This window comes from Salvelinus sp. IW2-2015, unplaced genomic scaffold, assembly GCF_002910315.2.
Source record: "Salvelinus sp. IW2-2015 unplaced genomic scaffold, ASM291031v2 Un_scaffold786, whole genome shotgun sequence".
In the NCBI taxonomy this organism is placed as follows: Eukaryota; Metazoa; Chordata; class Actinopteri; order Salmoniformes; family Salmonidae; genus Salvelinus; species Salvelinus sp. IW2-2015.
The window spans coordinates 31,462-48,519 of NW_019942612.1; the positions used below are offsets into that span (position 1 = coordinate 31,462).

The window sequence follows — 17,058 nt, forward strand, 5'->3', positions numbered from 1 at the left end:
GAGCTGATGGTCTTTCTACAGAGCATACATGCAGATACTCTGTGTGAGTCAGAGTCTTGCAGCACGCTCATATTGCTGGGAGTCTCAGTTATTTCTGTGGACCTACCGGTGCAGCTTTGGCTTGGCCACCTCCTCCTCAGTCTTCCCCAGCACCTCAGCCAACGCTGCCTCCAGGACCAGGAACCAGAGGCCTTCTGGAGGAGATCACTGGAGGAGAGGGTCCATTCCAGGATCAGAGGCTGGGCTGACAGGTCAGAGTCTGATGGGTCAACAAATGGTCAGAATGGTTACAACTGATCGAAACGGTTACATACCTAATACCTTAACTGTGGTATTATAGCACCAGTGGCAACTGGGTCACCCTAACCTATGTACGCCCTGACGTAGAGAGCTTTTATGTCTCTATTTTGTGATTTGTCTCGTATCTATTGTCGGGTGTGGTTCTCATCAGAGGCAGCTGTCTATCGTTGTCTCTGATTGAGAACCATACTTAGGTAGCTTTTTCCACATGGTTTTTGTGGGTAGGTGTTTTTCTGTTTAGTGTTTTGCACCTGACAGGACTTTTTGTTTCGGTTATTCACTTTGTGTGTTTTTGTTTAGTGTTCAGTTAAATTAAAAAGTAATGAACATTACACGCTGCACTTTCTCCATTCCTCTTCCTCGGACGACGACAAACCATATACCTAAAAACAGTGCTAAAGTCCTTATTACTGGGCTTAAGTAATACAAATCACAATAATAGATACGCTGTGGGGAGTATCAAACTGTGTTACAATTCCCATGTGATAACAGGTACTTGAAATGAGGTTACACGACTGAATTAGAACCTGCTAGGCGACTCATCAGAGTCTGATGGGTACAACAAATGGTCAGAATAGTTACAAATGATCGAAACGGTACATACCTATACCTTAACTGTTCCGTTATTGCACCAGTGGCTAACTGGGGTCACCCTAACCCTATGTCACGCCCCTGACCGTAGAGAGCTTTTATGTCCTATTTTGGTTGGTCTTGGATTTGGGTGATTTTATGTTTTGAGGTTCGGGTTCTCTCAATCAGCAGGCAGCTGTTCTATCGTTGTCTCTGATTGAAACCATACTTAGGTAGCTTTTTCCCACATGGTTTTTGTGGGTAGTTGATCTTCTGTTTAGTGTTTGCACCTGACAGGACTATTTTAGTTCGGTTATTCACTTTGTGTGTTTTGTTTAGTGTTCAGTTTAAATAAAAAAGTAATGAACACTTACCACGCTGCACTTTGGTCCCATTCCTCTTCCTCGGACGACGAAAAAACCCTATCTATACCCTAAAAACCAGTGCTTAAAGTCCTCTATACTGGGCTTAAGTAATACAATCACAATAATAGATACCGCTTGGGGAGTATCAAACTGTTTACAATTCCCATGGAATAACAGGTACTTGAAATGAGGTTAACAACAGACATGGACCTTTAAATTACCTCTGTAGTTTATGTCAGAGTCTGATAACATCATCACCAGAGTCTGATGGGACAAACAATAGGGTCAGAATGTTACAAATGACGAAACGGTCACATTACTAGTACCTTAACTGTTCCGTATATAGCACCAGTGGTTAACTGGGTCACCCTAACCCTACTGGAAAAACAGTGGTAAAGTCCTTTCGGCCTGTAAAGTACCACAGACCTTGTCCACGTAAAGCTCCCTTTAGACCCCTGTCCACCTCTGGTGCATAGCCATACTACCTGCATCCTCCCTGGCATAGCCGAGCTACCCAGCACAGGCGAAAATCTGGATATCACCTTGGAGGCGGGACAATTACATTACATTTTCTCAGAGCAATTCCTGAGGGGGGACACCAAAAGTAGTGCTGTAAACACATAGCCTACGTGTAATATGTTAAATGGGTATATGAGGAACCATAATCACTACATACTGGATATTGAAGGTACAGTAGTTAAACTGAAGGGTTTTCCCAACTTGGTTCCAAATGTTTAAATCATTATAATACTACTACTAATAATAGTATATAGCAATGTCCTTACCAGTCCAGTATGTATGCAGGTATTTGTACATTACCAAACAGCAATACTCAGAAAGGCCAGTAGTGACAATGGTACTGTTACACTGTATGGTGCAGTTTTCATAAATACACATGAACATGGTGCGATCACATCTAAAAGAGTCTCCATTGAGAAACCATCACAAAGTTGGTCTCCGTATTGGAAATTACCTTTTAATTGACTTTTTCTGATCAGTTTTATAGTCATTAAACTATCTGCCATGGCCTGAGTCGACTACACATATCTTTACCAAGAACAAAAAGCTTAAAATAGTACAGTTCTAAAAGCAAAATTAACTACTTCAATGAAAAACCCAATAATCAAACAAAATTATCCTTTCAGTCAGTGTCTTCAACTCTTCAAACAGCAGCTATGGACAAGTATGTCGCACAAAGAAATGCAATTTTAAAATAAAATACAGGAAATAAATTAATTTGAAGTGTACTGTCATGTTACTAAAAACTGAAAAACTACTAAACAAAAGAACAAATATTTGCAATTACACCAGGGGTTCTCCAAACAGGGGGTCCACGGGGACGAATGGGTTTCCAGTAAGCTTTACATATAAATATAGACGGAGGTCCCTGCAGGACCACTCAAAAACCTTTGCCTGCCTGCCTCAAAATATGCAGGGGTTCAAGTACCCAAAAAAGGTTGAGAACCACTGCTATACACAACTACTGAACAAAAAGAACCGAACATATGTTTGCGGGTGTCAATGGATCCAACAAATGGAATGGCAGAATTTTCCCTCTTTGAGACTGTCCAGCCTGTCTTTAGGTACATTACAGACAACTTACGCCGTTCAGTCTCTCTTGGCCCATGCTAGCCCCGTTAGCCAAGCTAACCTGCGGAGTTGCACTGAAACTCCCTCTCAGCCTCACATGAAGACACTGCACCACAAACAAAATTCTGATTTTCAGCCCACCTTCAACTTGGTCAACCAACCCCTGCACCTCCACTGGAAGCCTCCTGAGGACCTCTGCTGCTCTCCACTGCTGCTTACAGGGGTATTTTGTTGTGAAAGAGAGGGATCTGCACTGAAGAGAATCTAGGTTTCACTCTGGGTCCTGATCTAGGGGACTCATTCCAACTCCCCGTGAGAAGCGCTCTTTCCAACTTTTGCAAGACGTTTAGAATGTCCTGGTCAAAACCGGTCGCCAAACTGAACCTTCTACACCATCCAACACTTAAAAGAATTCTGCCCTATAGTGATCCACTTGCTTTGCCAGCAAATTGTCTTGAGTGTCCACTCAATGGATTCAAGAGTCAATAAATGTTTGTTGCTTTTCTCATACAGTGCAAGATAGCTTTCGTCATTTTGTCTCTTTTGCCCCTAAGAGATGACCGCACACACTCGAACTGCAGCCTGCATACCAGAGACAGCCTGAGTGTTTCTTCTTGCAGTGAAATGTTTAGACATTAAGCCTCTCCAAGAACAGCAGAGGCAAGTGTGAGGCCCAACACAGTCTTGCCTTGGCTGAAGTGCTCGAATAAAGCCACTGGCAGTTGAAGCTGTCTTGGATGCAGATTTTGCTATCTCCTTTTAGGCTGCTCTAGATACCCGCTCATGCTTGCCTGCCACAAGCTCTAATAGCAGTATTCGCACAGTCCACCTTGTTGACATAGGGGGTTCAGGCGTGGTCAGATTTGTATTTTTGGACGTGGAAATTGAAATTCAAACAGGGCTCGTAAACTTTCCTGACTGCCCATTAGGAGGAACCTAACTGATGGACCCAGGAAAGGGAATCCCGGATCAGTGGGGAGGCGGAGCAGCCAGCCTGTGTAATCAGATTTACCTGGGGTGCCCCAATGTACATAGAGCGCTAATGGCTGCTGCCTCCTCACAATTGCCTGTGCACCTGGTGTATTTCCTGCCATGTTGAGGGCACCATCGTAACTTCTGCCCACGTAAACAGACATGTCAAATGGCCTCAACCAACACTTCAGTTGCCACTTTCGCAATGCCCTCCGCCTGTTGTCTCCGACACCCCTGTATAGCCCAATAAACTCCTCGTGAGACAAGGTTCATGGTCAACATAACGCAGACAGACACTCTTCCTGGTTCAGCACCAGAGCATCTTGAGCAACCATCAACAATTACTGAAAATTGTACAATCGAAGAGACCTAATCTCAGCCTGCAATGACTCGAATGGACTATATTGCCATTGTGGTTCAGAATTTTCATTGTGCTTTGGGGCCTGTGTACATTGTGGTAACGCTCTGTTAACCACTTCAGTAAAATGGGTCCTTCTTCTGCCCTAAGTTGGTCAAAAGCTGGTCATAAATTGCAAGTCAGCCGTGTGGCCTCTAAAGGCTTGTCCCTGTCTTACTACATGCCGCCACCGAAACTAACAATTTTCATCAAGCAATGGCCTTGCGTCCTCCTTGCTGTTTACCCCACGCGCTGGATAACTGGACACTGAATTGGATTTAGCGGGTGTGCTGTAGTTACAAAGTGGTGGTGGGTTTGGCAGTTTTGATGTGCTGTGAATTTTTTCAAAGGCTTTTCTCAGTTTCCTAAATCCGGCACTTAATGAAGCAGCATCTGCTCTTTTGGCAAAAAGATGGCTGGCTTTTGAAAAACCCTTGGTTACAGTGAAAACACAACACTCCTTTTATTGATGGATTAATAATGTAGCAAGGAAAATCGCAAAGAAAACCATCTCTCTTGAAACTTAACACTCTGTTGGCAGAGTGTTGCGGTTCTTGCAAATTGGGGGTGTGGCTGATATGGTTGGTTTGCCTGCCATCACTGAGGTAACTGGACAATGAACTGTGCCACTGTCCCTATACTGGTAGCTGCTTGGCAACATGGGTGACCACCTGTCCTGCCATGGCTGTGACCACTGTCCTCTAAGTCCTCTCTCTTTTGGCTCTTTCCCTTTCACCACCCTCACTGACTCAGTCTGTCTCCTAGAAAAGAATAAGGTGTTTGCGTACTCCTAACTACCGGTAACCAAAACTACACAATAATCACAACAGCAATAACATTGCCTTAAAAACTAATCTGCAGTCACCAGTTTAATTGAGAGTGGGGGTATCCATGGCATTTTCCAATTGGGTGTCCCTATTTTACAAGTCAAGAAATTGAGAACCTTTCATAAAGTTGCCAAACAAAGACTCAATAAACTTACCTGAGACTCCCTGTCTGCTCCAAGTCTGTCCCTGCATATCTGTCCACAGCCTCTGCTGTCTGGTGCCCATCGGTTGCCTGCTCTGCCTAATGACAATCTGTGAAACATTTTCATTAGCATTTCACTTCTTTCTGATGAACATTTTATCAAGCTAGTCTTGAGATATTAGGCTGCTAGGGTTCTACTTGCGTTTTGGTGTACTGAAAAAATACTCTGATGTCCGTACTTTTACTTTTTTTCTTGCCATTTTTCTACCTGCTGGGCTGGCCGGTCTAGCAGCACCACACACACATGTACAACAAAACATATGCTGCAACCTTTTGGCTGTTAATATAGTTTGTTTCATATTGGCTTGGCTTTCCAAACAATAGCTGAATTTGTAAAGCTAGCGAGCAAAAATTCAGTTTTTCGTGGTGTTTGCGATAATCTTTGCTTACCGGTTTTAAATAAAGGTAAAATACATTTAAAAAGGGTTCACTAGCGACAATTAGCTTGGTTGCAACAGACCATTAAATAATTAAGACAATGGTCATAAGAGAGTGTAGTTAAATGTTCAGTTTTGGACTTCAGTTAGCGCTAAACCTTATCACAGGGACTTTGAAGCCACTACAGCTGCAAGCTGATCTTGGAATAACTGGAGATAGGGGCAAAAGATTCCATTCGGTTGACGGACGCCACATAAATTGGAATAGGTACTAAGCTAGCGGGATAAGTTTAATGTTTGCTTTAGTTGCGCGCTAGCTCTGCAAATTTCAGGCTTAGTGGGTGTGATCCTGCCAACATAAAACATCGCTAGGTGCGATTGGACCTGGATTCCCTCCGTTAATTACCTGCATTTATTGCTTTCGCGTAGATAGACTACGAACCCTCTATTACCTTTGCTAGCTAAAAAAACTGGCAGTGGATCAAACCATGTGAGGCAAAGGGCGGGGGGGGCGCAATCTTTTGAAACTTAAAAACGCGCTAGTTAAGTGTCTATAATCAGACCAATGCTTTCATTAAGATTATTAATATTATTGAAATATACATAGTTATGTTTTACGAGTTGATAATTGGGGGGACAAATCATATTTCTCCCAGGATGGGGGAGTGGTCGTGTCCCCCCCTCCCCCCTGGGATTTCCGCCTATGACCCAGCTGCGTCTGAGCATGGAGCTCTGACACAAACACTGAGAAAGGATGGAAAAAAAAAACAACACCACAAAGTCACTGGGTTAACAAACGTATAGGGAACCACACACAGAACAGTATTTATGAATTAGCTCGACCTATAACACATTCCACACTCTATACATCCAAAATCTGAATTAAATCATGCTTTGCACAGCCTCTGCTTCACACACACACACACACACTCAACTCACTTCACTTGGCCGTGGGGACTTGTCTGCGTAGCATCGGTCCTTGCACAGCCTCTCCATCTACTTTGTGGACAGCGATGAAGGCAGTAAAGGCACTGCTCACTCCTGATTGGACACTGAGCTCTACCACCTTCTCTTTCACTCCCTTCTTCTCCCCATCCCCCTGCCTCTCTTCCATCTCCAGGGAGCGGATCAGGGTTCGAGCCCCCAGCCTGTGGACGGTCAGTCTGGAGAGGAGGGATATAGAGATTAAAGATGGTGGAGTGGGGGGATAGAGAGGTATAGATGGTGGGGTGAGGGAGAGGAGAGATAGAGAGATTAAGATGTTGGAGTGGGGGAGAGGAGGGATAGAGAGATTAAGATGTTGGAGTGGGGGAGAGGAGGGATAGAGAGATTAAGATGTTGGAGTGGGGGAGAGGAGGGATAGAGAGCTTAAGAGAGGAGGGTTGATGATGGGATGGGGGTATCAAATCATACTACATAGCTGAAATGCATTAGTAGTGCTGGCACTGTTTCTGTTAATGGAGGGTCATGGCAGTCTTGTCTGTAAGTGGTGGCACATTCCCTTAATGTATCTGACCAAGGCCTGCACACTGTAAATAGTATAAACAGTGTTGTTTTTACCCAGTGTCCTCTGTAGGCTTGAGACTGAAGCTCAGCTGGTTCTCAACAGGCTGCTCAGCCAGGCTGTACTTCACTGTCACTGAGCCCTCTGTGTCCCCTGAGCTCTGAGATAAGGAGATAGAGAAAGACAGAGAGGCAGAACGATATAGAGAGAAAACAAGGAAATATGGGGTTGAGTGAAACACGTGGACCGTGACCAAACAAATAGTTATGACCTTTCCAGTGCCCTTTGAACATTGACATACTGTATGTTAAACAATATTAACACTCATAACAGGAGAAGGCAGAGCCCTCACCTTCCCAGTGAGCTGGGCATACAGCAGTGCCCTTTGACCCTGGAAGAGCACTCTGATTGGTGGAGACAGAGGGGTGACAGACACCCCCTTTGGGACATTCCACTTGACTGAGATGTCCACCACAGCCGGCTGCAGGGCAAACCGGAGGGACTGCATCACCTGAGGGAGGGAGGGAGGGAGGGAGGGAGGGGAAGAGGGAGAGAGAAGAAGCGGTAGAGAGAACAAGGCAGGTGATGAAAACATTTCTAACCAACACAGCCCTCTTTACGTATGCACACACACACTTTCCCACCCTCTTACCCTCTCACCCTCTCACTCTCTTACTTTGGGCTGCATCCTGTCCTGTCCTGTGATAAACTGTGCGTGCCCTCCGCCCTGCTTGGCCACCCCAGAGATGAGAGCAGAGCTGGCCCCCTCTCCAATCCCAAAGGAGAAGCACCTYGCAGGGGCACACCCAGGAAACAGTATTATTGTTGTTGTCAAATACCAAAATAAGGCTATCAAACAAATCACTGGTATCYTTTTCTTGTGCTTGTGGYCTGACTGAATTAAAACATAACTGTACAGGAAGAATKATCAATACAGAAGCTTTTGTWTTCTCACAGGGGTGAAAAACCCCTAACCTACATAATCTCCCACACTGCRGCCCACAWCCAGGTTGGATAGGTTTACATTAGATTAAGTTTAACAATGAATCTTTTGAGTCAAAAAGACCAGTGGTTAGAACTTTGTAAACAAAGATTCCACTGGCTTTACTTTCCAGACAGGTGCAATGGCCTCTYTAACAAAGTCTATTGAAACCAGTTAGGGACAGTTCCCAATGTTTGAAAATATTTTCACATGACCATCCCCTTTTATATTTTTCCACATGTACACATTTTCAGTATTAATGCAAAAAMAATGATTTCCACCACAAATACCAGTAGCGACCCTSTGTTTCTAAAGGTGGATATCATCTTTACTACTGCAGCATGTTTTGTGGCACAGTGGATGCCACGCAGGGCTACGGGCCAGAAAGGTGAGCTGCGCTCCCTCTCCCTGCCCGTCTCATTACACTACGATAGAGCCGCTGCCCAGACAATGAATCAGCAAGGGGAAATCTGATTATTGCACGCAGCTTGGAAGGGACATTGCTCACAACCCTCCCCTGCGCCCAATAAAAACACCACTACCCCTCCCGCCCAATAAAAACACCACTACCCTCCCCTGCGCCCAATAAAAACACCACTACCCTCCCCTGCGCCCAATAAAAACACCACTACCCTCCCCTGCGCCAATAAAAAACACCACCTACCCTCCCTGCCGCCCAATAAAAACACCACTACCCTCCCCCGCGCCCAATAAAAACACCAACTACCCTCCCTGCGCCCAATAAAACACCACTACCCTCCCCTGCGCCCAATTAAAAACACCACTACCCTCCCTGCGCCCAATAAAAACACCACTACCTCCCGTGCGCCCAATAAAAACACCACTACCCTCCGCGCCCAATAAAAACACCACTACCCTCCCTGCGCCAATAAAACACCACTCCCTCCCGTCGCCCAATAAAAACACCATACCCTCCCGTGCGCCCAATAAAAAACACCACTACCCTCCCTGCCGCCCAATAAAACACCACTACCTCCGTGCGCCAATAAAAACACCACTACCCTCCCGTGCGCCCAATAAAAAACACCCACTACCCTCCCGTGCGCCAATAAAAACACCACTACCTCCTGTCGCCCAATAAAAACACCACTACCCTCCCCTGCGCCCAATAAAAACACCACAACACTCCCCTGCGCCCAATAAAAACACCATTACCCTCCCCTGCGCCCAATAAAAACACAACTACCCTCCCCTGCGCCCAATAAAAACACCACAACACTCCCCTATTGTGGACAACTCCCCAATAACAGTAATTTTAGAACTGTCCCTTACCTTTCAGGTGGGAGGTAACAGAGTTAGTTAAAGCAGGGCTCCCATAGCTAGGTAATGATAGGGGAAACAGTGCTTGTGGGCCCACCTGTGAGAGCCAGCATTTGCCTTCACCAGATCCAGGACTTCCTTGGTGTTCCCCACCTCACCATCAGTGAACAAGAAGAGCTGAGGACGACAAAGAGGATATGTTCATCATGTGTTAATGTTAAATAATGTACATGCAGCCTTGAAGTATACAGAGAATGTTTCTTCAGTAACCAAAAACACAAGTCTATTTGCTGTCCCAGTAAGAAATGCATGGTACTGTAAATACCACACACTCAAAAGATACTGTTTGGTTGGATGTAACTAAACATGCCATTGTAGTGGAGTGTAGCGGACATGAGTCAGTCATTGTCATGTGATGAGGTAGCCCCGCCTGCAAACTTCAAAAAAATAACCTGTGTGTGCGCTCACTCTTGGACTAAGACCTTGGTTGCCCCCGTGGGAGACACGTGTTACATTGGTGCCCAACATGGGGCAAGTATGGGTAGCTGCAGCCCAATATGACAACCAGAGTATGGGCGAGTGGGTGTTTCGAGAGAGGGTGTATGGAAACCGAATCAGCTAATTGGGCAGATTTGCTTCCAATTGAGATAGTTTTGCGTGGTTGATTGGGCTACAAGTCGATAGTAAGCCTGCGATTAATGCTCCTGTGTTGTGCCTGCCGACTTGAAGTGATTCCTGTTGTGTATCACGATTGTGTGGCTGGCAGTAGCTACGTGGCCATTTTGTTTTGCTTACATTATTTTATTTCAAGTAAAAAAAGCAGCCTACACATTAAATAACTAATATTGATAACCATTTACACTTCCGGTCAAAAGATTTACAACACTTACTCATTCAAGGGTTTTTCTTTGTTTTTACTATTTTCTACATTGTAGAATAATAGTGAAGACATCAAAACTATGAAAAAAACACATGGAATCCTGTAGTGTTTTATATTTTAGATTCTTCAAAGTAGCCACCCTTTGCCTTATTGACAGCTTTGCACACTCTTGGCATTCTCTCAACCAGCTTCACCTGGAATGCTTTTCCAACAGTCTTGAAGGGGTTCCCACATATGCTGAGCACTTGTTGGCTGCTTTTCCTTCACTCTGCAGGCTGACTCATCCCAAACCATCTCAATTGGGTTGAGGTCGGGTGATTGTGGAGGCCAGGTCATCTGATTCAGCACTCCATCACTCTCCTTCTTGGTCAAATAGCCCTTACACAGCTTGGAGGTGTGTTCGGTCATTGTCCTGGTTAAGTGTGCCTTGAACTCTAAATAAAATCACTGACAGTGTCACCAGCAAAGCACCCCCACACCTCCTGCATGCTTCACGGTGGGAACCACACATGCAGAGATCATCCGTTCACCTACTCTGCATCTCACAAAGACACGGCAGTTGGAACCCAAAATCTCAAATTTGGACTCAGACTAAAGGACAGGTTTTGCTCGCATGAGGTGGAGTATCTAAATGATAAGCTGTAGACCACACTATCTACCTAGAGGGTTATCTGTATTTTTCGTAGCTGTCTACATACCACCACAGACCGATGCTGGCACTAAGACTGCACTCAATGAGCTGTATTCCGCCATAAGCAAAAAGGAAAACGCAAATCCAGAGGCGGCACTCCTAGTGGCCGAGGACTTTATTGCAGGGAAACTGTTAGGAATTTTGTTAATAAATAGTTAAAACAAATTCTAGCTTTAGATAAAACTATAACTAATTGAACTCTGCACGCCTGGTGAAAAGAGATTTGTGTTGTGGGTCATAAAATAAGCAGAAAGGGTCGTTAAACTATGGTTGAACTGACCCAACTTAGCCCTGAGATATTTAGATAAGGCTGTGGGTAACTTTTTAGGGCTTCCATTATCTTGAGTTGTCTGCTAAAGTGGTAATCAATTATAGTGAGCCTTCAGGATAAATGATTATATGGTGTTTCATGTGAGTGCCCTGTGAGGTTAGAATGAACTTTTGAACCTGTTTTCTATTTGTCAGGACAATGAGACTCATTCTGTAATCTATGACGTCATATATTGTATATAAACCTGTGTTTATGATCAAATGGGAGCGTGCTCCGAGAATAAACACTATTATCTAATTTTAATATGACTGTATCCTGTCTATTTTATGGTAATAAGTATCTTACAAATTCATATAAATAGACAGATTGAATAATTAATGAGTATATTGTAGGAATTATTTAATTCCACTAACAGAAACTTAAATCCATTTTACCAAATTTCTATCAGCATGTTAAATGTGCAACCAGAGGGGGAGAAAAACTCTAGACCACCTTTCCTCCACACACAGAGAAGCGTAACAAAGCTCTCCCTCGCCCTCCATTTGGCAAATCTGACCATCATTCTATCCTCCTGATTCCTGCTTAAAAGCTCAAATTTAAGCAGGAAGCACCAGTGACTCAGTCAATAAAAAAGTGGTCAGATGAAGCAGATGCAAAGCTACAGGACTGTTTTGCTAGCACAGACTGGAATATGTTCCAGGATTCTTCCGATGGCATTGAGGAGTATACCACATCAGTCAATGGCTTCATCAATAAGTGCATCGATGATGCCTAGTCAAAAGGAACACCTATGTGAGAATGCTATTCATTGACTACAGCTCAGCGTTCAACACTCAAAGCTCATCAATAAGCTAAAGACCCTGGGACTAAACAACTCCCTCTGCAACTGGATCCTGGACTTCCTGACAGGCCGCCCACAGGTGGTAAGGGTAGGTAACAAGACATCCGCCACGCTGATCCTCAACACAGGGGTCCCTCAGGGGTGCGTACTCAGTCCCCTCCTGTACTCCCTGTTCACTCATGACTGCACGGCCAGGCACGACTCCAACACAACAGTGGTAGGCCTGATCACAGACAATGACGAAACAGCCTATAGGGAGATCAGAGACCTGTCCGTGTGGTGCCAGGACCACAACCTCTCCCTCAATGTGATCAAGACTAAGGAGATGATTTTGGACTACAGGAAAAGGAGGACCGAACACGCCCTCATTCTCATCGATGGGGCTGCAGTGGAGCAGGTTGAGAGCTTCAAGTTCCTTGGTGTCCACATCAACAAACTAACATGGTCCAAGCACACCAAGATAGTCGTGAAGAGGGCATGACAGAACCTATTCCCCAGGAGACTGAAAAGATTTGGCATGGGTTCTCAGATCCTCAAAAAGGTTCTACAGCTGCACCATCGAGAGCATCCTGACTGGTTGCATCACTGTCTGCGACCGCAAGGCACTACAGAGGGTAGTGCGTATGGCCCTGTACATCACTGGGGCCAAGCTTCCTGCCATCCAGGATCTCTATACCAGGCATTGACAAAGACTCCAGCTACCCTAGTCATGGACTGTTCTCTCTGCTACTACATGGCAAGCGGTACCGGGGCGCCAAGTCTCGGTCCAAGAGGCTTCTAAACAGCTTCTACCCCCAAGCCTTAAGACACATGAACATCTAATCAAATGGCTACCCAGACTATTTGCATTGCCCCCCCTCTTTTACACCGCTCCTACTCTCTTATTATCTATGCATAGTCACTTTAATAACTCTAGCTACATGTATATGTTACCTCAATTATCTCGACTAACCTGTATATAGTCTTGCTATTGTTATTTTACTGCTGCTCTTTAATTACTTGTTTGTTTTATTTCTTATTCGTATTTTTTTAACTGCATTGTTGGTTAGGGGCTTGTAATTAAGTATTTCACCAGATGTATTCTGCGCATGTGACTAATACAATTATTTGATTTCCACTGGTCTAATGTCCATTGCTTGTGTTTCTTGGCCCAAGAAAGTATTTCTTATTGGTGTCCATTAGTAGTGGTTTCTTTGCAGCAATTTGATCATGAAGGCCTGATTCGGAAAACAGTTGATGTTGAAATGTGTCTGTTACTTGAACTCTGTGAAGCATTTATTTGGGTTGCAATCTGAGGAGTAGTTAACTCTAATGAACTTATCCTCTGCAGCAGAGGTAACTCTGGGTCTTCCTTTCCTGTGGTGGTCCTCATGTATACCACCCCTGGGGGGGAGGGGGGCAGTGCATCAACTGACGAAGTGCTCGGAGCAGGTGCAATTCAACAACAAGCAAACGTATAACCCCAGCTTGTCATGCAGAATTCAAAGTTGGCCTGTACAACATGCAAAAAGGTAAGGAGCCTCGGTCTAGAAATGACGGAAGGGATTAAACTAGAAAAAGAGTGCGTGGCATGTACAGTAAATTAACATCCTATGTTGTGTCTGGTAAGCCCCACAGCGGAGACGTAAAAAAACAAGAGCCCTCAGAAAGAAGGTTTTTGAACATGCCTGAACCAAGGCGCATTTGGTGGCAGCAAGCCTTGTAGACAAGGCTAAAGAGGACACCTAGGTTAACACTCAAAATAAAAATAAAAAATAGACACTACAGCCAGAGTCTTCAGAACAGCCTTAGAAGGTTAAATATCACAGCCACATGCCCGCTCATGGCTTCGAGCAAGAAGTTGACTCTCAGGAGTTAAATGGACTTGACATGGGGAGAGTCATTGTGAGAGGTCTTGAAAACTCAAGGTAGGACATTTTTTTCCCTTCACCTTCACAGCATAGAACAAGAATATGTGCTTCATATTACCACAGGCAGGAGGCCTATATATTCTCATGTGTGTGTTCTGCAGTATTTTTATTTATTTAACTAGGCAAGTCAGTTAAGAACAAATTCTTATTTACAATGACGGCCTACACCGGCCAAACCCAGATGACGCTGGGCCAATTGTGCGCCGCCCTATGGGACTCCCAATCACGGCCGGTTGTAATACAGCCTGGATTCGAACCAGGGTGTCTGCAGTGCCTTAGACCGCTGCACCACTTTGGAAGCCTACATTGATTTATTTTATTGTGATATTTGTTCTGCTACATTGTCTTGAAAATGATGTAAAATGTGTGTCTGGTAAGCCCCACAGCGGAGTATGTGTGCATATGGGAGGTGTTCTGCAGTGTTGTCTAAAAATGTTGCTGTACATTGAGGTCTAGAAAATTAGGCTATAAGAAATTCGGACTTGCGTAAGCTCCGCAGCTATACTCAAGTATAGTATATACCTACCCTCAGTTTTATAACTGGAAATGTACAGTTATTTGTGTAAAACTAACATGGAAATAGGACTCAGACTCATCCTCTGGCTTCAAAACAGAAGTCCAAACTCTCATGGTATTGTAGCTCAATGTACAATATTTGTATGTTAAGAAACAAAAGACCAAACACAGCTCAATAAAAACCACCCAACCTCTAGTAGAGTTTGACACACCCGTTCCTTTCCACACGCCCACTACTTTCCTTTAGACACACCCACTCGCCCATACTCTGGTCACCATATTGGGATGCAGCTACCTCACGTGGTACGGTCTCTTGTGGGGGAGGGGGTGAATGTAGCAGACATTAGGTCATGGTCACGTGATGATGTACCCCCACCTGCGAACTTCAAAACCCTCGGCCCAAGAGGGAATTTCTTCATGATCGAAGACATTGGTTGCTCTCGTGGGAGACCCGGGTTCATATGCCAGGTGTTACATATGGAAAGGTGGGAGGAGTTAAAGGTGTTTCCGGAGGAAACTGTATGACTCACATTGTGTGTAAGGCATTTAAAAGACCGAAGAGTGAAGTGATTGGAAAAAAAGATTTAAAAAAAATCTCCACAATGATACAGTAATTGACATATTTTAAAAAACTACATTGTGGACCACTCAGAGTTTAGATATTAGGAAACAAACTTAGTCAAACGTGGTACAATGGTTCCTTTGGCGTCAACTATAATACATTACATCAACTACATTATTGGTAACAGTTATTTAAACAATAAGGCCCGAGGTGGTGTGTAACGACGCACGCGGAGTGCGTGGACACAGTCCTTAGCCGTGGTATATTGGCCATATATCACAAAGGTGCCTTATTGCTATTACAAATACATGTTATCATACCCGTGATATACAGTCTGATACCACGGCTGTCAGCCAATCATTCAGGTCTCGAACCACCCAGTTTATAATATACTATACGTCATGTATGCATAAACCAAACTAAATACAGTCAATAAAAAGGACATGCAGGCATTTATAAAGAAATGTCTCCGTTGGAGGATAAGGTGGCAGGCTTTGGCAGAGGCATTTATACTGAACAAAAATATAACATGTAAAGTGTTGGTCCCATGGTTCATGAGCTGAAATAATAGATCCCAGGAATGTTCCATTTGCACAAAAAGCTTATTGGTCTCAAATTGTGGCCAAATTTCTTTACTTCCCCTGTTNTTCATGAGCTGAAATAATAGATCCCAGGAATGTTCCATTTGCACAAAAAGCTTATTGGTCTCAAATTGTGGCCAAATTTCTTTACTTCCCCTGTTAGTGAGCATTTCTCCTTTGCCAAGATAATCCATCCACCTGACAGGTGTGGCATACCAAGAAGCTGATTAAACAGCATGATCATTACACAAGTGCTGGGGTCAACAAAAGGCCACTTTAAAATGTGCAGTTTTGTCAAACACCACAATTCCATAGATGTCTTTGAGGGAGCGCGCAATTGGCGTGCTGACTGCAGGAATGTCCACCAGAGCTGTTTCCAGAGAATTGAATAGCTCTACCATAAACCTCCTCCAATGTTGTTTTAGAGAATTTGGCAGTATGTTCAACCGGCCTCACAACCGCAGACCACGTGTAACCACGCCAGCCCAGGACCTCCACATCCGCCTTCTTCACCGTCAGGATCATCTGAGACCAGCCAACTGGACAGTTGATGAAACTGAGGGGTATTTTTGTCTGATTGGCTGGGCCTGGATCCCCAGTGGGTTGGCTTGGCTCCAAAATGGTTGGGCCTATGGCTGCGCCCCTACCCAGTCATGTGAAACCTAAGATTAGGGCCTTATCAATGTATTTCAATTGACTGATTTCCTTTTATGAACTGTCAGTGGTGGGAAAGGTACCCAATTGTCATACATGAGTAAAAGTATAGATACTTGAGTAACTTTCTATTAAAGTAAAAGTCACCCTGTAAAATACTACTTGAGTAAAAGTATTCGGTTTTAAATATACTTAAGTATGAAAAGTAAATGTAATTGCTAAAATATACTTAAGTATCAAAAGTAGAAGCCACTTATTATGCAAAGCACCAGTTTCTTGTTTTTAGAATGTATGGATATCCAGGGGCACACTCCAAAATTATTTACAAAAGATGCATGCGTAAGTGCGTGAATTTCACAATTTTCCTGTCCTGCTAAGCAGTCAACATGTAATGAGTACTTTGGGTTGTCAGGGAAAATGTATGGAGTAAAAATGACAATGTGTGTGTTAGGAATATAGTGAAGTAAAAGTAGTCAAAAATATAAATAGTAAAGTAAAGTTACCCCAAAAAACTATTTAAGTACTTTACACCACTGTGAACTGTAAACCTTAGAAATTGTTATATGTTGCATTTATATTTGTGTTCAGTAGAAATTATTTTCACTGTTAGCTGGACAGCTGATGAAAAGGATCATCCCCAATGTCACTGTATAACCCACAGTAAAGATCATCCCCAATGTCACTGTATAACCCACAGTAAAGATCATCACTACTGTCAGTGTATAACCCACAGTAAAGATCCTCCCTACTGTCACTGTATAACCCACAGTAAAGATCATCCCTAC

At 44.0% G+C, this 17,058-nt stretch overlaps 2 protein-coding genes across 5 annotated transcripts in view; both read right to left on the reverse strand.

The window, feature by feature from the left end:
• LOC139023998 (von Willebrand factor A domain-containing protein 5A-like) overlaps nucleotides 1–353 on the reverse strand; it is a 10,011-nt gene extending 9,658 nt beyond the window's left edge. For 2 of the 4 annotated variants that reach the window (XM_070438326.1, XM_070438327.1), the window contains exon 1: nucleotides 219–350. In XM_070438326.1, coding sequence (XP_070294427.1) covers nucleotides 219–225 — 7 coding nt within the window. In that variant the 5' untranslated portion in view covers nucleotides 226–350. Of the gene's footprint in view, nucleotides 1–218 lie in introns of all 4 variants that reach the window. The other 2 variants (XM_070438328.1, XM_070438325.1) reach the window with 2 other exon arrangements.
• Nucleotides 1–17,058, reverse strand: part of LOC112068903 (von Willebrand factor A domain-containing protein 5A) — a 43,629-nt gene that overhangs the window by 767 nt on the left and 25,804 nt on the right. Inside the window, exons 10-15 of the mRNA XM_070438324.1 lie at nucleotides 9,465–9,544; nucleotides 7,781–7,895; nucleotides 7,457–7,615; nucleotides 7,161–7,264; nucleotides 6,540–6,763; nucleotides 1,245–1,292 (exon numbers count right to left, since the gene is read on the reverse strand). Of these exons, the coding sequence (XP_070294425.1) occupies nucleotides 6,541–6,763; nucleotides 7,161–7,264; nucleotides 7,457–7,615; nucleotides 7,781–7,895; nucleotides 9,465–9,544 (681 nt within the window). The 3' untranslated portion in view covers nucleotides 1,245–1,292; nucleotide 6,540. The remainder of the gene's footprint in view (nucleotides 1–1,244; nucleotides 1,293–6,539; nucleotides 6,764–7,160; nucleotides 7,265–7,456; nucleotides 7,616–7,780; nucleotides 7,896–9,464; nucleotides 9,545–17,058) is intronic.